The 20,079-nt window shown below is 43.3% G+C and overlaps 1 protein-coding gene across 1 annotated transcript; it reads right to left on the bottom strand.

The window, feature by feature from the left end:
* Window positions 1–3,089: 3,089 nt before the first annotated feature.
* LOC122159756 lies at window positions 3,090–19,300 on the bottom strand. Its single transcript, XM_042817589.1, has 7 exons — window positions 19,277–19,300; window positions 18,195–18,361; window positions 15,214–15,315; window positions 12,939–14,721; window positions 10,612–10,746; window positions 10,304–10,484; window positions 3,090–7,978 (listed from the first exon to the last, which is right to left on the bottom strand). The coding sequence occupies exons 2-7, from the start codon at window positions 18,338–18,340 to the stop codon at window positions 7,725–7,727; spliced, it is 2,601 nt and encodes an 866-aa protein (XP_042673523.1). The 5' UTR covers window positions 18,341–18,361; window positions 19,277–19,300; the 3' UTR covers window positions 3,090–7,724.
* Between the last annotated feature and the right edge of the window lie 779 nt (window positions 19,301–20,079).

Here is a 20,079-nt window from a genome sequence, read left to right as displayed (position 1 = left end):
GTTCTCCCCAGTAATCCCCTAATCCTTCACAGAACTGCACCTGCACAGCCATTTCCTATGCTGTTATTGTCCACTGGATTATTTTTAACCCTTTCCCTTTGAGAACTTCATATATTTTTTCAGACTTCTCAGATTTGTGATTGTGGAACTCTAAATCTGATGTACCAAAGCTGTGACAGACTGCACAAAAGTCAAATTTTCGGTAACAAATCGGTGCCTACAGCAGAGCTCATTTGATTTCATTTGACAAAACCCTCTGTCCTCACAAGTGCTATGAAACCAAACTTCTCCTTCCCCCAGGCACCTGCTTAAGGCTCCAGGTGAAAGCATGACTAACCTTGAGCTTTTCTATAAATACAGCTATAGAGCACAACTGCAAATTGCTCCCGCTGTGCAGCTGATAAACTTTTGAAGGGACATTCATCATTACCTACTTTCCATTGCATGACCTCACATTCCTCTTAAGCTTTACTAACGCATACCAGAAGCCAAAGGGTAGAGAGAGAGCTAGAGGAGATGTTGCCAGACTTCTCATAGGTACAGAAAAACCTACAAAGTCAAGGAAATCCCAAACAGGACAGGAGAAAAGGGAATATCTTCTCTATGAGGGTGGTGCAGCATTGGAACAAGCACTCAGATTTCTCCATGAGTGGACAAGACTCTGAGCTATGAAACTGGCTGTGCTATGAGCAGGGGTGGAAGCAGATACTGCAGAAGTCCGTTCCAACGACGGTATTTTGTGATCCTGTGGGCTCATCAGTTTATACGAGATGTCATTGAGTCGGACCTGACCCCTTCCAACTTAGGACAGTCTATGATTCTCTTCATGGAAGTTGTCTAATATTTCCTGAATGTTGCATGGCTCAGCTTTGATATCAAGGGAATGAAGGTATTTATATAAGATCCCCCTGTGACCAGGCTTCCATCCTTTCTCCGCAGACTATTTTCTTCGTGAAGAAAAAGCTGCTAGTCACAGGTACTGGATTGATTTCTTCTTTTACAGTGAGAGCAATGCAGTTGTCATTGCTAAATAATATTCTCTGTAGAAAATAGACACTTCTAAAAATAAAACTGTTCCTCAAAAATGTTTCTATTGCTGTTAAGCAATCACCAGGTCTCCCATGGGCTTTTCTTTGTATTTCTTCTTTCTGATCCCTCCCTTTTTCTGTTACAGCTTCACTTGTAAATACTCCAGCATTCCTGAAAACACACATTCCTGAAGAGCAGAGGTTTTTTGGGTGGTTGAGTTTATTTCTTTGCCTTTTCTTCCCATCCTAGTGATATTGCTTCCAGAGAAGAGACATTTCCATGAAGGCTAGATTCAGAAGCACGTTCGTAGCAGGTTCCTCTGACCAAACATCACCAAGTGCCAGCAGCTTGCCAACCATTTCCTGGCTCCTCAGCATGAGCAGCACCTTTCACCACAAAGTTGAAGATTTTTACATTGAATAAAATAGAATTTAATCATAATCAAGTACTCATCTGTTTGTGAACAACTTCTCTGCTGAGAGTGGGGAAGCTCTTGAAAGATATGCCGACATCCTGGAGCACACACAGTCACCTGGAGAGATCAGACAGGAGCTGGGCAGAAAGTATTGCATGTAAGTATTTAGAAAGTACTAAACCATCAGAAGAAACGAGCCCTTTCCCAGTGACTCAGCAAGTCCCAGTGCCTCCCAAACACCTCCTTACCTTCACGTTGCCTCTCCAGCTCACCCATCTGTTGTCCTGCTGAGCTGTGCATTTCCTTACTCTACACACTTGAAATTTTTCATCCATCCACATCCCGGTTCATCAGCTGGAAATCAGAAGTCTTCTCAGCAACATTAACAAGCACTATGGAAACAATTTTCATTTTTATACAGAACTACATCAGAACCAGGATAATCCTTATGGATTCCTTCCAAACTGGAATATTCAGAGATGACTCCAATCTCAACAGTATAACCAAACCACATGTCTTCATCAATTAGCATTATTTAAAAGATTAATTTGAGGCTGTGGTGGAGGAAATAGGCTGGGCTAGGAGGAAAATGTTTGACTGTTTTCACAAGTATCTTCCTTTGCAGGCAAGTTGCCAGCATAGTTATACTAAAACAGTTGCAATTATTCCATTGCAGGTGTTTTGGAACAAGTATCAAAGCAACCAGGCTGTATTTGAGTAAACACAAAGAGAGCCATCAGTGGAGGCACGTCTCCCTAAGCACATGCTCAAGAACAGCGCTCCAAAAATCCTGTTCTCTCCACATCTGACATTGCTGCCCTCAGTTCTGAGCAGTAACACAGCATGCCCCGTGGAAATCTCATGCCAGGCTCCTCGACACAAACCAACTCATCCTCCTATGAGCCGTGCAATGCTTGAACTGCTACCAGTAACAAATGCACTGTGTAAGAGAGGATTAATCCCATCAACAACAAATTTCACCAGGGGCAGCTTATAACCCATCTGTAATTAGTGGAGGAACCGTGGACCTGTCAGCCAAAGCAGCTGGCCAGACTTGCAGCACAGCATCTTTGTGTCACTGAGATAAATCACCCTCAACCCTTATAAACTGCTTAGCTATTGTGTGCAGGAGGGTGTCTGACTCTGCTAAGTGCTGGCAGTTTATCAATGACACTCTTTGGCTTTTGATGCTTAAGCCCACCCAGTGTGCACGCAGACGCCCTGTCAACGTGCAAACCCAGATTTTGGAGTTTCCATGTACCTGAGATCAGCCAAAACCATCTTGCTGAGGTGGGGGAAGTACAGCTCTGCACATCAGTGATCTGCAAAGCGCTGCCTTCTTTCAGCATCTTTTAGGGCATCCAGCATAAAGGAGTTCTGTTGCCACTTCAGCTCATCAACGAGCAGCCTTGCACAACTCTGCATCCAGCTCAAAGGATCTTCCAAGCCCAATAAAAACAAACCCAAACTGCTTCTTCACCCACAGGACGTGTCAAAATAATAAAGTCAATGTCATAAAAAGGGAAGATTTTAATTGTTTTCTTAACTGTGTTAAAGCAGAACACGCAACATCTTTTCAAGGCAGAATGACAAAACAAGTTAAACTCTCTTGAAGAGCAGCAGCTGACAAATAGTGCAGACTGAATGAAACAACAAGCCATAACTATTTATTAAGGAGGCATACGACACAGCTGGTTATTTAAAAGGAATCAGTCACAGTCATAATACCCCAATAAATTACACTGGCCATTATTAAGTACAGCTTTCTCTCCTTCCTGAGACTCTCACACACATAACACAAACCTTCTCATCAACTTTGGCTGTTGTCTCACCAGCAATTATGGTTGAATTGTACTTTCACATATTGCTGTTGGGTCTATTGAGTGGATCAGCTCTGAGTCCTCCTGCAGTGACACCAGCAGTGTCCAACTTGCTATAAAATAGATGAGTTTGAACAACAAACGTGTAAAAGATGCTTCAGACACCAAATAGTATATTAAAATACAGACACTGTTCACCTTTGCATATATCATATAAAACAAAAGGAAACTTTTCCCCCTTATATAATGGGAGGCAGCCTAATTCGGTGAAAAAAAAACTATGCTCAGTAAGTTATTACTGTGCATAAATGAGTTTTAAACTGGTTGTATTTCATTCAACTAAAAAATGTAAAGTAATTTCCAGCTGGCAGGGACTGCAAGTTGATTGTTCATCCTTTCTAACCCTCTTCTGAGAGACCAAATGTGAACAATTGCCAAATGAGCATTAGAAAGGAAAACAAGCAGAGGATTTATAGCTCCACTTGCCCACATTTTTTCAAGTTGCTCCCAGCCCCAGGTATTTCTGCTCTCTAAAAGCACAGACAGCACACGTTTTTTGCACCTCTGATTACAGTATTGCTAATGAAGAAAAATAACGACCTCCCATTTTATGTAACTGAAATTGATTGGCAAAGTGATATATATATATATTTTAAGTTAGAAAGTGACCTACAACAAAAAGTGAGGGATGCCTGATTTCATATTGCATTCCCAAAACAACAGGGAGTGCTGGTGGCAATGAACTGCTCCACAAATCAATCCAGGCCTTCAGATGGCTACAGCTCATTTCTGTCCAAGCAAGTGGGAGAGAAACAAGGTGCAAAATCCTTCATGAAACCCACGCATTCAATTCAGCCAAAGCTCCTGCTGTGGGTCCATTCCTCAGCTTTAGGAGGAAAACAATCCTGTTAATTCCATGTTTGTCAGCATAGAGAGAAACAAAATCAAGGTCAGGAACACACTTTGCTGTAGTGTCTTGATAGCCAGTGTTCCAAGCTGCTGGCTTAGTGGAAGCAGGGCCACAGCACCCATCTCTTCAGTAGCCTAGTGCACTTATTTAAGAATAACATTAATTACATACATGCATCCCAAAGTCCACAGCTCTCATACATTCAGCAATGTGCAACAGTCATTCTTGTCCAACATCACGTACAGCTTTTCAGACTTAATAATCCTGAAGAAGTTTTCTCCACCTTAATGACACTACTAAGATAACATAGAATAGTGGGGCCATAAAGTAGAACTAAATACATCAGCAGAGCAGTAATGATGCTAGGAGCAAAATCCTCAAAGCACCACTGCTTAGGGTTGCTCCAAAGTGCAGCACTGACATCATCACTCCTGAATAGAGTAAAGCAAAGTCAGCTCTCGGAACAGGTAAGAAAATAAGCTTTAAAGAAATTCATACAGGCTTAAGGTTTGCTGGTTGCATAACCTCTGTAGCAGTTCAAACATGGCAACAACAAAATCCAACATCCTACGTGAAGCTCAGAGCAATAGCCTCTGTGCTGTAAGGCAAATCAGCTCCAAAAGATGCACGCCCAGGTAGGGAGGTTTATGGCAGCAGTGAATACCAACAGCAAAGAAAAACATTCAGCCTGGGAAGAAAGAGCAACAAGAGCAGCTCAGGAACAATTCAGTCTGCCAAACATTTCTGAAAACAGCCCAGGCAGACAAAGAGCACGAGCCCAGACTGCCTCCCTGCCTGTTGCTCCAGGGAAATTGGAGACAAAGTAATGCAAACTTCTTAGTGTAAGTTGATATAAATCCCACCAGATTCATTTAATTTCCAGAGGTATCTGTGGAATCCGAAGAAAAGCAGGGATGCCAAACCTGCTGCCAGAAATGACATCCTGGCTCTGATGCAGGGCCTTCCTCTGAGAAACAGCAGAACCAAATCACAAGAACCCAATGGCTACTGCAGTGCCCAGAAGTAACTGAGCCTTATGTTTTACCTTGTGTTGGACTCCCACTTTGGGATTTTAAAGCATGACAGATCCACACTGCATGAAAAAACACCTAACTTAGCAATAACTGGGACTTGAGAGGGGACTTTGAAGCATCTTGTTTCCTTAGGTGGGAGCAGATCTGTAGCACTGCTACAACTCATTCAAAAAGCGTAAACTGCAAGAAATCAGCCCAGGAAAAGAAATAAATTAAGTATCTCAGTAGACCTACTTAGGGAAACAAAGCAAAGTAATTTTACCCTATTGCTTCACAAATGGGAAGAAAACTGTATAAATAAGAAACAAACACAGGCTGTGAAATGAAGTTACCTCTCCGGGTTAAGTGTGAGCCAACAGCCCAAAGCTTTGCTCTTGTTCAGGTCAGCAACTGTGAGGATGATCAGCAACTAAAGCCAGGAGCATTATCCTTATCCACACCAACAACTCAGTGCAGCAAATACACATCCCATGCACTGTGACTCTGCAGCAGTGGTGCACAGCACTACCAGCCCACCCCAGCTGTTGCCAGATGCAGCCACACTGTAACTCCTTGTAAACAGGTAATTGAACAGCAGTGCCAAACAGAGGTGAGCCTCCTGCTACTTACTGTGCTCAGAAACAAACTGCTGAAGGCACGTTAACAACATTAGGAATCAGTTGAGAACACGTCCCTGGAGAGTAATGATTGATGCACAGCACCACAGTAAGATGGACCCTGCTCTATACACACCCTGCTACAGGGTGCTCCTGCAGGACCACAGTTGTTCTTCCCAGCTCTGCCTTCCTGTCAATGCAGTAATCACAATTAAAAATTAGCCATGGGCTGAAATACTGCAGACTCCACTTTTCCAGCTGTGTAACAGGGGACTGGTTTCTCAAAAGCCAGTTTCACCATCTTAATTTGTGCAAAACGCTGCACCTGCACAAAGAAAACCCTCACACTCAAAGCAACTCTCCAGTGCCCCGTGTTTCTTTGCCTTCGAACATTCTGCAAGTGCAATAATTGGAAACAATTCTGGATTTACCCACAAAAGGTCAAATTGCACTTTGAACACTATGGAACACAGATGCATCTCTATTTATACCTCTCAGTAACTTCCCTTATGCTTAATTCACTTTGCAAGTGAGAACTGCTCTCCAAAGCCATTCATTACTGCAGCAATAGCTGAGAGCCACAGCTGGTTAGCAGTCACGTGGAAGTGGTGCTGTTGCATTCAGGCAGTTGTTGAAGCACTGAAACATTCACGTGCTGCAAGAAGAAAACTGGAATCACTCATTCTGCTCCAGTTCTCACCCTGAACATTCACACCAACACACAGCACTTGTGATTGTCTAAGCCACAGAATGGACACCAGCTAACAGCAATGCAGTGTGTGAAATCCTCCACACAGAACACAAACCATTGAGCAGCTTTGGTAACCTAGGATATAGCTAGCTTTGTGTAAATATCTTGCAAACATCCCTCCCCCCCAGAAATCCCTATGTATACGTGTTTATTGATATAACAATAGACATGTTTCCTGAGTAAGTTGTTAAATGTGATTATCTTCAAGGCTTGGCAAAAGATCCAACTTTATATTATTAAAATAGAATTTTAAATAAACATTCAATAAACACATGAAAATAAATATGGAATGTTTCCAAAGATCTGTGGTACCACGAACACACGTTCATAACACAGAGCATTTTTCAGTGAAGTCACACTAGGCTGTGCAATTACTGGCTTCTCACCCAGTGAGAAATCAATAAATCTCTTTTCTAATCCTGAGCCACTATTTTTTTTCAGTCTCCTGTCAACATGCATCTCAGTGCAAGTCTCCAAAATCCTTCTATTTAAGATGTAAAACGTGCTGATACTTGGTTTAAGACATAGGAAAGCTCTATCTACCTTGGTTTAGCTAGAATCTGGCAGCACAAATGCTGAAGCATCTCATAGAACCACCATTAAAAGCTGATTATTCTCAAACGTAGCAATAACCCAAATTCCTCAACTGAAAAACACCACAGGAGCATGGATTGCTCCATGACAGGATGCAACCCACTTACTGATCACTTTGGCACTGAAAAGAACTACGTAATGGTGCAGAACAAATCAACACCTGAATGAAATACCTTTCAAATGACTTTTTCCCCTCTCTTTTCAGTATGCTGGACCATACCATTAACACAGAAAGGAGAATTAAGTTCCACCACACTGGTTTCTCAGGTCATGGCTTGAATCACAGCTGGTACGGAGCTTTGGATAAGCAGACAAGGAAACGTTCAGCTACTGTTTAGTTCCTCTTAACATTCTAACATAGCAGACATTGTAATACCAGCAATGTTACCACTGCATTAACACCAGTAAGGGATGCAGAATAACAGTAACAGAACTGTAGCCCTGATCAATTGTTGCAACTTTCCTGCTTTCTCATAACCAATGGAAAACACTGTCAGTATAACAGGCCACTTCACCCTTCTCCCCCCATCCTCGGCCTTCTGCCCCCCCTCTATTATTATTATTACTATTAGCTGTCATTCCAGAATCCTCATGGGTTCCTCAGGCTTTTCTTCTCTGCTTCTTGTGTTGTCGTTCTCCATGCTGGTGGATCCTCGTGTGCTTGTGCTCAGAGTACAAAGCTCTTGTGACGTCCCTTCAGCTTCATGCTTTACCAGGCTGCTTGGGGAGGGTTTTGGCAAAGCCATCTGTAATGCACACCATAACGCAGTGCGAGCCCTGCGTGTGGCAGCAGCCAGCTCTCCAATGGCAGCTGCCAGAGCCAGAACATCTGCAACAGAAAAATGCCTTCTGGGTAAAGCCAGCACACGAGCCCCATTCATAACAGCACATAGAAAAGCTGCCTGAATTCATTTAACACCATCAGTACACAACATGTGATCGAGAAACAGCCGATCTTGTGCTGTCACTGTAACTGCTGAACCCCTACTCAGCTATTCTTCTCTTGCAACCCATAGGTACAACACCTCACACTGACAGCAGCCATAACTGTGCCCAGAGTTTACTGGACTAACTCCCCATCATCCCCGCAAGAGAATAATTAAGCCTATTTAATTGATGTCATCATAGGAGAAATGCAATGATACAGTGATATCACACCAGCATGATCAGTAAGCCTTTCCACCACGGCGCAGCCAAATGAGCTCCATGCAATCCCTGGTGCCTGCTGTCTACCTGCTGGTGGCACTGACTCACAGCTGAGCTCTGCTGTGCCATCAGCTTATAGATTTGCTCATAGGACTCTACATTTAAGGATACGACATCATTAAGAAGGTGTTTTGCTTTGACAAGTGGGTGTAAACCATTTTGACACTTTACAGTTCAGTTTTCCTTCCTGCAAGGAGGGCTATCTCAAACACTGCTGGATGCCAAAGAGCTGCACTGCCATCTCTGCTGTAGTGACAGGAAGTCAGACACTGCAGAGCAGTGCTGAGGAAGGATCCAATGGAGGACGGCAGTGAGGCTGAGGAACATCCCTCTCAAAAAGTGTTTCTGAGAAGTTTACTTCCAAAAATATCATATTCCCCTCCAAAACCCAAATACCAGGAGATATCAGCTGTGCAGTCATCATATTGAATAGCAGCTTCCACTCACCCTCAACTCTTGGAAAGGAATGCAGTTGCTCTGGCTGTGCTCTGGGCTCCATCAAAAGAGGGGTGGCCAGCAGGGACAGAGAGGTGATTGTCCCCCTCTACTCTGCTCTTGTGATGCCCCATCTGGAGTACTGCGTCCAAGTGTGGAGCCCACAGTACAAAAAAGACAGGGAGCTGTTGGAGAGGGTCCAGAGGAGGGCCACTAGGATGATCAGGGGACTGGAGCACCTCCACCATGAGGACAGGCTGAGGGAGCTGGGCTTGTTCAGCCTGGAGAAAAGAAGGCTGCGGGGTGACCTCAGTGCAACCTTTGAGTACCTAAAGGGAGCCCACAGAGGGGAGGGGAATCAACTCTTTGAAATGGTTGATACGTGTATTAGGACGAGGGGAAATGGTTTGAAGTTGAGGGAGAGGAGATTTAGGTCAGACATCAGGGGGAAATTCTTTACCCAGAGAGTGGTGAGGTGCTGGAACAGCTGCCCAGAGAGGCTGTGGATGCCCCGTCCTTGGAGGTGTTCAAGGCCAGGTTGGATGGGGCCCTGGGCAGCCTGGTTTAGCATTAAACGTGGAGGTTGGTGGCCCTGCATGTGGCAGGGGGGTTGGAGATTCGTGATCCTTGGGGTCCCTTCCAACCCTGGCCATTCTGTGATTCTGTGTTGGTACTGAAACATTGGTAATAGACAAAAATCTGTGGCAGACTGTGCTGCTGTGAACTAAGCACATCTCTTCCAATTAACACTTTGCTTTCAGGAAGCCAGCTTTGCCCACCGCGTGGAAAACAGAAGATGTAAAACATGCTGCTTTCCACAGCTTTGTATCACATGGCTTATTTTCTAACAAGTGCTTTCCTACAGCTATCTATGATAGAAAACAAGCTACAGTTTATTAACTTCCTAGCAATTAACGTGCTTTCAAAGTCACCATTAGAAAGCAGATTTATGACAAATTTGTGAAGCAAGTTGTCTAATTAAGAAGCAGTTTTGCTTGGTGACAGTGAAACTGCAGAACAGCACACAAGCCTCTGGAGGAGTACACACTCCAGCTGGAAATTAATCTGGCCTTACTTCAACAGCAATTTAGAATTAGAAAGTGTAATTTCTGGCAGTTTTGTGATTTAGATAACATAGACACTATGAAGAAGCACAGCATTCATTACTTTATAAGCTGAAAAGAAAGACTGGTCAAATAGCAAGGATGTAAAGTTAAACTTGTTTAAAAACAAGCACGTTTTGATTTATAGGGCTACTTATTTTTATATAATATCACCAAACAGTTTTTACAGTTACATTTTAAAAAGGAAGAGAAGGCTTCAAAGTGTTTGAAATAGTAAAAGCAAAGCAAAAAAATCTCGTCAGCTGAATTTTACACAAGTGGAGGTAAGTCTTGCAACTTCTTTGCAGAAGATGCAATAAATCACTGCCACCATGCATTTCAAACTACGTGTTTTCCACAACTAAATCTTCAAAAAAGCTCTTGGAGCTGCTGGAATAGGGAGCTCTTACCTTTGTCACTGTTGTAACGCAGCACTCCTTGTCTCTGGGGATTAACAGCATTAACAACCTCATCCTTACGCCGTGCCTGCGTTACGTGGATGGCTTCCATGTGGTGTTTCAAGGCAGCAGACACGTTACCGTGCACAGGGGCACCACAAAGCATTTCCATTTTCCCTATTAAGGTCAGCACCTACCAGGCACATTGGAAACACCAAAAATCACCACGTGTCAGCAAGTCTATTAGACCAAAACAACTGAAAACAAAGAGGAAGCCAAGTATTTCACCTGGTGCTGTGATTCCCTGCTGGAAAACTCACCCTGGCCTGTTCTCGGAGCTGGTCCACAATCAGACGATCCACTCGTGATGGGTGGGCAGGGAGCTGAGACACAGGAGTGTTACTGGAGCTAGAAGCACGCCTTCCTGGAAAGTTCCTTGCAAGGTCAGCCTCAGTCTGCAGGGGAAATGGAAATAACATCGCAGTTGAAAATTACAGTGAAAATCCACGTTGCCATTTGCCTAAGAAATTTCAAATAGAATGGAAGAGTTTCCTACCTTTACTTCTGCCTGTGTTCACAGTAAAATGCTCCCAAGTATGTCTCTAGGTATGCAACCAGCTGCTGTAGGATAGGAATGTTTCCTTGATTCAGCTCTACTTTAGAGGAAATGCTTTTAGGCAGCACTCGAATCTGCACAACCTCATTTTCACTAACCTGGGACACAGACTGAGGCATAGAATTTCTGGCAGCGCATCCCAGGCATTTAAATCCATGTCTCTCACTGCATCTCTCAAATGCTACGTGTTTGGATTATCAATTAAATGAAACAGGTGAACACACCACCACAGCTCAACTGAAGGACATCAGGAATCAGCCACATTTAACATAGCCTGGTATCAGCTCAAAAAGTCATCAGCACAACTGCTGAGCTTCCCAGTGAGAAAGGAACCGGACGAAACGTGGTGTAACACAAGCAGTGACAAAGCACCACTGTGACTATTTTTTTGCATAGAAACTTCTTAAACCTGGAATAAAAGGTGGCAGAGCAAGCAGTGGATTCTGTCTTGGTCCTTCTTCAGTGTACGATGGATTGAGATTAGATATCATGCTGCTGTTCAAGCTAGGGCTAAGTCCACACTTACATTTCAACATGTGCTGCCTTTCTGCTTTACTGACGTCCTTATTAACACCCCAGCCCTCGTCAAGTACAGTGTACTAGTACAAAATCACAGTTGTTCCTAAGTAACAGATCTCTAGAAGAGTGAGATTTTTAGAGAAGGAAAGAAGCTCGCTGCCATTGAAGTTCAACACAGCTCTCTGGGAACTGAAGCAGCCAGCTGATCAGACAAGATGGAATTAAATGCAAGTTTCACTGGAGGAAAATTCTGTTGATCCTCCTCAGAAACGCATGCAGGCTGAGAAACTTAAAATCTGTTCCTGTGTACCAGTGTAAAGGTGAGCTACACATACACTAATGACATGAACAGCACTGATACAGAGGCCTCAGCCCTGTCCTTGGGCAGATCAGACTGTTAGAACAGCTCCTCACAAAGTCTTAATCCCTGCCAACCAGTGTTCTCCCAAACAATACCCACAAACAGCAACGAATGCAGATCTGGCACGTTCCTATCAGGCAACCAGGATGCAGTCATCCTCTTTGGGGAGAAGGTGTTTTGGCTGCAGGAATGTGAACCATGCTATGGAGGCTGACTTGCAGGACTGAGAACAGCTTATACTGACTAATGAAGCCACCTGCATGTTCAGTGCTTAACCACAAAAATCAAGCACGTAGCCAAAGGAAACCTCTAGCAGAAAAGTCAATTTTGGGCAAACACAAATGTGCTTGATGAGATGAAGACAAATTCAGTCATCCCAAATGACTCAGCTGAAGTCCCAGTCCTGCACCAACAGGCTGTATTTGTCACAACACAAAACAGGAGTGTTTCCAAGTGTTTCCTATGAAGAAAGGTTGAAGGAACTGGGCTTGTTTGTTCAGCATGAAGAGAAGGCTGCAGGGAGACCTCATTGTGGGCTTCCAGTACTTGAAGGGAGCAGATAAACAGGAGGGGGAACGGCTATTTATGAGGGTGGATGGTGACAGGACAAGGGGAATGGTTTTAAAGTGAGACAGGGGAGGTTTAGGTTGGATCTGAGGAGGAAGTTTTTCAGCCAGAGGGTGGTGAGGCACTGGCACAGGTTGCCCAAGGAGGCTGTGGATGCCCCATCCCTGCAGGCATTCAAGGCCAGGCTGGATGTGGCTCTGGGCAGCCTGGGCTGCTGGTTGGCGACCTGCACACAGCAGGGGGTTGGAGTTGGATGAGCACTGTGCTCCTTTTTAATCCAGCCCATTCTATGATTCTAGGGTAGCAAATATTGCAGGTTCATAGAGAAAGATGTTGTTAGCAGCCCTGAGTGGAAAGAGACTTAGAAATCAAAGCTGGAAAACACATATGGTTTAAACGCAGTCATGCCAAATAATACAAACATTATATTCAAAGCAGGTTTTTTGGGGATGGTGTTTTAAGCATTTAAAATAACCTAAGAGTCTCATCCTCAAAAGAAGGGGAATGCCAGGGTATCCATTCCCTGTGAGATGCTTCATGTAATCATTAGCTTTGACAAAGAGTTATTGTCACCGATGCTTTACCTTTTTCCTCTCTTTCTCCAAAGCCCTCCACTGCTCATAGCACTCCTCCAGTTGGGTGTGAAGCTCGTTAGAAGGTCCGCTGCGGCTCCTGGGAGGTCTGCACTTGTTAAATGGCATTGGAAAGGCAAAATATGGGGCAGTTATTTCCCCACAAAAGAGGTCACTGATGAAGGGATTCAAGTGGTTAAAATCATCATAACGGAGAAGATCAACAAGTTCTGAGGATGGAAAAGGTGAAGGAGGAAAACTGAAGTTCTTTGCTAATGAAAACAGATGGTGGTTAAACGGAAAAAAGCTGGGAGTTTGCTTAAAATCAGACATGAATGGGAAGGAAGGAAGAAAAGAAGGACTGGTAAAATCTGACATGATACTGCCGTTCTGTTCATGGCTCTTTTGGAGCATGTTGTACTGCTGGCAGTTTGGGGTTGCATATCCAAAATGAGGAATGCAGTTCCTTCTGCTTCTTCTATCATCTTTATTCCTGCTTTCCTGGGTTTGCTTTTTTTGAAACCTGTGGCACATTTCAGTGTTTTCACTTAAAACATTCTGTTGTGTCAACCAGCTGGATGAAAAACTAACAGGGAATTTGCATTGCTGCCCCTCTTTACTAGTCAAAGAATCATGCTGTGAGTGTCCAGAAGGGCTCATTTGCTTCTGAGTGTCTGAGATGAAATTAGAAACTCCCAAACTGTTAGAAATACTGTCTGATGTTTGTAACCTTCCACCTTTTCCCAATGGGAGGACAGGTGAAGTCTGTGAGTAATAAGAGGGATATGCCATAGGATGATGTGGGGAGGAGCCCCCAGACGTGGTTGAAGCTCCAGGTGATGACTGTGTGCTCATTACCACTTGCTTTCCAAACACAGCACCTGATGCAGCTGTTGGACTGGAAGATTTCCCATCCCGCCATGGATGTCCATGGTACAACAAGTAATTCCCATTTTTTACTGACAAATCAAACTCAGAAATTTTATGAGTGTACTCTTCAGGACTAAGGTGGTTCTTCCATTCATTATTATTATTAAAAACATCCCCTAAAGTAAAGCTTTGGTGACCATTTTGCACATGGGTTTCCCGTGGTTTTCTGTTTGTCGCTCTAGAAAATCTTTCCTTCGTTGGTTGACTGAAAAAATACAGCGATGGATGAACAGATGGCTGGGATTTCTGAGCAGCTGTAAAGCTTTCACAACTTTTAGAAAAGAAGTGGCTGTTCTGGGGCACTTCATCCCAAGAGTCACCAACAGACTGATTAGAAAGATCAGGAGAATGTTTAATTTGTTCATACACACCATTTCTCATCACGCTGCCTCTTGCTCTTTCAGTTCTCCAGCACCCTGTCTGAATGATAGGGTTATCTTCCATTCTGTTTTGAGAAGAGGTGCTAAAACTGGAACCATTTTTTTCAAACTCTCCATTCAAGCTCATCTGCTCATCTCTGCTCCAATGCTGATTATAATCCGGGCTTTGAAACGCGCACCTTTCTTGGAGAATGGAATTCTTGTTTTCCAAAGAGGAATTTGCAGGATGGCTGTTTTTCAGAGCGTTGTCAGGCTGAGTGCAGGGGTCAGATGGAGAAAGCCAGGACTGGATGAGATAAAGGTCTTCTAAACCTCTGTGCAGCAGCTCCACGTCGTGCGACTGGAGCAGCTGCTCCCGGAAGCAGCTCTGTGCACACATCAAATCCTCATTGCCTACAGAGTGCTCAGATGGAAGCCCTGAGAATTCACAGTTGTTTCCTATATCAGAAGCCCACAGTGGTGGCAACAATCTTGAAAGTGAATTCCTGTAACAGAATTAACAAACCTCCAGCAACAGTGCGTTTTCACACACTGCAACAGCTCACGTCTCAGGATTATCTTCTGCCCTTGACACATTTCCCCTTACATTCTTGGCTCAGGATACCCAGCTCTCCTACAGAATTTAAGGGGAGGAAATCTCTACTGCAGTTAAATAAATGCTACATGGAATCTGACTGCCATTGCTGTTCTCTATGGTACACGCGTTCAGAACTGTAGATTTCAACTATTTTGCATGTGATGATTTATAAACAACTCTCTATTGATTATTTTTAAACATTCTCCCCCCCCCAGTGCTGTGACCCAATGGAAGACTGAAATTGCTGCATTTCTAACAGGCTACTTCTAGTTAAAAATAAGTTTTCTCATTTCTTTCTGAGAAAGCCCTTTATCTCTCAATTCTGTGCAATTTTAAACATCCACACGGGTGACAAAAGGATGTAGAAGTGATACACATAAGAATTGTAGAATAAACTGACCAATCTGTAGCTGGTTCTGCCTTGTTTGGCTCCTCTAGGATGCTCGACACCAGGCCAAACATATCGGGGCCATTGCCAGAATAAGAAAGATTTGTCTGTGCCCTGAAAAACAGAAACAACAAAAGCATAGCTAAGTAAATCTGTTTTTTTTTTCCTTCTAAATAAAACATACTAAAGGTAAAGCATTCATTGAACCTTTCACTCATATCAGCAGTGTCTCTTAACCGTGTGAATTCAATGTATTCTCAACACACACACATACAAATTTATTCCTGCATTTGTGACTTCTCCAGCCTAAAACCAGTTGAACATTTCCTTCAGCATTTCTAACTTGCTGCTTCCCAGAAGGTTTTTCTTGCTGCTGTGTGAGGAGACAGAAGCACCAAAAGATTTTCCTCTTTCCAATCAATGCAGCTGTTTAACAGAGTGCAACATTTCTTCATATTCTGACCACCTCCTTTGTAGTGTAAATATGATCTTCTCAAAATCTTGTGGTTTTCAATTTATTCTACTTTGATATTGAAGAGCTGTTACTTTAATCTTAACACCTTTTAAATTTAACCTTTTTTTCTTTATTAAGAATCAGTTGAGCCCCTTTGTAACCTGCTTTTAGAAAAGGATTGGTCACAGCTTTAATTATTACTAATACCAAAGGTGCTCAACTATCATTTCCCTTAGATGACCCCAACTTCTAGCTGTTACATCAGGTGCAAAAATGAGACCTTCACAGAACTGCCTGCAGTGACATTTAACTTCATATCAGAAACTAATTAAAACTTAACACGCTAATTAAGATGCTATATGTTGCTCCAACAAATTTCACTCTGCCTGTTCTTGTTCAGCTCAATCATTTCTGCCTCCCTGAAGCTCTCTCAGCCCTCCCCTGGTGTCAGCTTATCCAAACAATTACACTGCTTGTTTTGCTACAGAATTATTCATGCTAATATTGCAGATTAACAAAGACCAGGGCTGTGGGATAAACAATTAAAGGTGTCATTTTGCTAATCTCTTCCACAATGAAGATTAGCCACTGATGTCTTGCTAGATATTAAGACTTCTCCACATTTTAACTTCTTTGTAACATGTGTCTTCCATAACTGTTATCTTACAGCACCTCATGAACCTCTGAATTTCCTCCTTTCCCATCAAACTTCCTCTTTCTTACTGGCAATTAATAATAAGAAAAAAAAAGTGAGGAACTACTGACTGCCTTGGATATAGAATGATAGAACATCTGAAATTGGAAAGGACCCACAAGGATCATGGAGTCCAAATCCTGGTTCCACAGAGGACTGCCCAAAAATCAAACCTCATGTCTGAGAGCAGCAGAGGCCTTCAGAGAGATCTTGACACATCAGAGCTCAAGCAGTCACCAACTGCAGGAAGTTTAACAAGACCCAGAGCTGGATTCTGCGCCTGGGATGAGGCAGTCGGGGCACCACAATGCGAGAAGGATATGAAGCTGTCAGAGGGCACCCAAAGGAGGGCTGTGAAGATGGAGACGGGTCTGGAGGGTAAGGGGTGTGAGGAGCTGCTGAGGGACTTGGGTTTGTTCAGCCCAGAGAAGACGAAATGAGGGGAGATCTCATGGCCCCGCAGCTGCTCGTAAGGAGCAGAGTGGCAGCACTGAGTTCTGCTCTCCAGTGACAGCTGCAGGGACAAAGGAACTGCGTGGAGCTGCGTCAGGGTGGGTCAGGCAGGGGTGAAGGCAATGTGCTGCCCCAAGCTGCCAGAGTTCAGGAAGATTTGGGCAGTGCCCTCAGACATAGGATTTGATTTTGGGGCGGTCTGGTATAAAGCCAGGGGTTGGACTCTATGATCCTTGTGGTGCCTACTAAGTTGAAATGTTTGCTGGTACTGAATAGTAGCCATCTGACACTAGAAATGCCAGCAGCAGCAGCTTGGGTAGCAAGAATGGAAAAGCTACTGTGCCAACCTGCACCAGCCCACCAACCCTACAAACATGGCAGTATAATATAGCCATCATGTGGTACCAGCAAAAAACAGATAGTGGGAAGCTTAAATTATTTTTTATGCATGTCTAAAGCTGCAATAATTTCAACATTATAATTTTAACTGCTGCACACAATACAGCCCTAAAGAATATATTTGAAGGAGAACACAATTTTGGGGGGTTACTGTAGTTTCTGTACTGTGAAGCAATAATTCCCTGCTTCTCACAATGCTCATGTAATTCATGACCATCTTTACCCCTTTATAAGGCTCAAAGTGATGCATTTCTATTTCTGGAGAATGCTAAATAATTAAGATTTCAGAGGTTACTACAGAGGACTTCAAAACAGTGCCACGGAGGGCTGAGAAGGTAAAATAATTAGGATTGAGAATCCAAGAGAAGTGAAGATGGGAAAGTGTTAAATTTCATGGGAACTCAACAATCTTCCCCTTCTTAGAAAGCACTTCAAATGTACCTGTTTTAATTAAGGAGGAAACAAAGCCTTTATCACACAAAAGAATGTAAGAATATTGATCTCCTATGCCAAGAAAACAAGAACTACCTAATTTTAGCCGACACTTAAAGTCTCTTAGTTGCTCTTAATACATCACTCACATTAACACATGGGGCAAGTCAAAAACGACTCTGCATTCAGCCAGCATCCAACAACGATTTGTGTTTATTTATTTTTTGTATAAACTCACACTCGAGTGCATTACTTCAAGGGCACACAGAGCAGGCTGGCAGATGTTCAAGAGCAGCACTGCACGTACTGATGCTGCCAGCAGCAGAGGGGCGCTGCTCCCACCTGACCTGCAGCTAACTGCTGCTCACATCCCTCCACACGCTGCTCCAACAGCAGGGCCATCGGGAGGTGAAGCACGGAGAGAAGGGAGGGAAGGAAGGCAGGCTTTGTCTTTATCAGCTTTTCGTTTACATGTAACAGTTTCCCATTTAATTCCTTAAAAATCATTCTTACAAGAAGTTTAAGTTTATAGACACACACAACCAGCGTGTGTAAACATACCGGGTTTTGGTGCAGTCCTGGAAGGGAGTTTTGGTGCCAACAACTTCCCCACGTGCTGAGCAGTCACTGTGCAGACAGGAAGATTCTAACGGAGGTGATGGGCTGGTAATTGCTCCTAATAACGGGGAAATTAATTGAGTGTCCATACTTTGTTTCTTGCCGTTTACCTTTGTTGAAAAGGTGAAAATAGATGTTAGATGTGTAGGTCAGTGAGCAGTAAAGTTAACTAAGTAAAACCTCCCTTTTATAGCTTAAGCTAAGTAATTTTTCAGGAAAATGTAATGTGGGAATCACCAGAATGCAGTCTAAAACTCACTCCCTTTCTTAAAACAGTCCTAATTTGACACTCCTAAAGTAAATAATAAATATTATACTACACAGTAACAGGAATTCTCTACAGATTTCACACTGCAGATGTTCACACGCCAAGTTCACAAGATGAGTCTTTCAGTCTATGACTGGAAATGCACACAGGCAGCCCTTCTGAGCAAACAGAGCAGAGCAGTAACCCTGCCAGATCTCTGACAACACAGGATATTCCTGCAAAGAACCCCACATAAGGAGGGGGAGACACGTGTGAACTTTATAGAGAAAAATGTGGTTAAGAGAAGTTCCCCGTTGCCCTTCACCCCCCAGAATGGAGAGCAGTGCCTGGAAAAAAAAGGAAGAAATTCTCAGATTAAATGACTGGAAGTTCCAGTGTATTTATACACTAAGATCACTTCTGTGGCCATGAGACCACCTGGAGGTTGTCTAAGCATTCCCAGCTTCATCTGGATGTGTCAGTCAAGGATTTGCAACAAAAACAAGGGTTAAAAAGGACCAAAAAGAAAAAAAAGGACATGGTGTGCAGGTCACTGCTCTAACAGCCCTCCCAGTAAGCAGCTTTGTCTGTCTGTCCAGGTCTATCTGTTCCGAGACACAGAAGAGTGCAGCACTAGAAAGTTAATGGAAAAGAATTGGAGCTGCTGCCAGCACCTGTCCTGTGCGTACAACTGGGCAGCAGGAAGAATTCAGGATGCACTGTAAGAAAACAGCTCCACTAAAATGTAAGTTCAGAAGCCATACTGGACTCTGGTTACCTGGCTGCTGAGGATAGAAAGCAAGACCTCTTCTAAGACTGAGGAGAAAATGAACTTCATAATCCTCCATTGTAAACACGGCTGGAGAAGGCACAGTGTGCCTGACTCTTTTTTCTAGCTTAATAAAGAAAGAAGAGAACTCTTTCATTGGCATGGTCAAACTAGTGCTGGATCAAAATAATCACTTGCTAAATCCCCTTTGGAAACCACACACAGATCTCAATCATGTACTTCAAATCCTGGAGAAAAAGCAGAAAATGAAAGGAACAAGCAATGCTGCAGTGACAAGCATGCCTTGTTTGCAAACATTCAAACTGTTGTACTAAGCTCTCACTTTTCTGCTTCTAAGATAAAAACTGCATTTTCACTTGGAGCCACATTCACACGGTCAGAATTGCCAGCTCTGAGACAGCATTTGCTGTTGGAGAAGCATCTCCAAAGCTCTTAATGAGTGAACAGGAAAAAAAAAAGCTTAAGGGAAATTTACACTGCCTGAACACAGCTGTGTGTGTTAAGTCTCTCTGGAGTCCCTGACAGGCTTCTTTGAAAGTCATTTATGTCTCTGTAACCTAAGATAACAAAACCTCACTGCTGATCATTGCACTCTCTCATGCCTCATTTGTTTAAAAGAGAAAATAACAAGTTAATTTCTCTCTCTCCTCCTGTTTTACCCTGCAGTCTGGACACATTCTGTAACGTCACACAGAAACATGCTATCAATGTCTGTGTCAGTAAGCAGAGATAAGATCCCTTTGTTGTGTCACAGCACAGCACTGCCCAGGTGACAGAGCAGCTCCTATGTT

Source organism: Centrocercus urophasianus, unplaced genomic scaffold (assembly GCF_019232065.1).
Source record: "Centrocercus urophasianus isolate 14NV4802_14NV808 unplaced genomic scaffold, USGS_Curo_1.0 seq_16, whole genome shotgun sequence".
Classification (NCBI taxonomy): Eukaryota; Metazoa; Chordata; class Aves; order Galliformes; family Phasianidae; genus Centrocercus; species Centrocercus urophasianus.
This window is presented reverse-complemented; position numbering and strand designations above follow the sequence as displayed.

Coding starts and splice junctions, on each gene's coding strand:
- LOC122159756 (XM_042817589.1), bottom strand. CDS start 18,340: ATGGACACTCAATTAATTTCCCCGTTATTAGGAGCAATTACCAGCCCA. Junction 10,747..12,938: donor TGGAGAAAGAGAGGAAAAAG/GTAAAGCATCGG, acceptor TTTCCCCTGCAG/ACTGAGGCTGACCTTGCAAG. Junction 10,485..10,611: donor AGCTCCGAGAACAGGCCAGG/GTGAGTTTTCCA, acceptor TGTGCCTGGTAG/GTGCTGACCTTAATAGGGAA.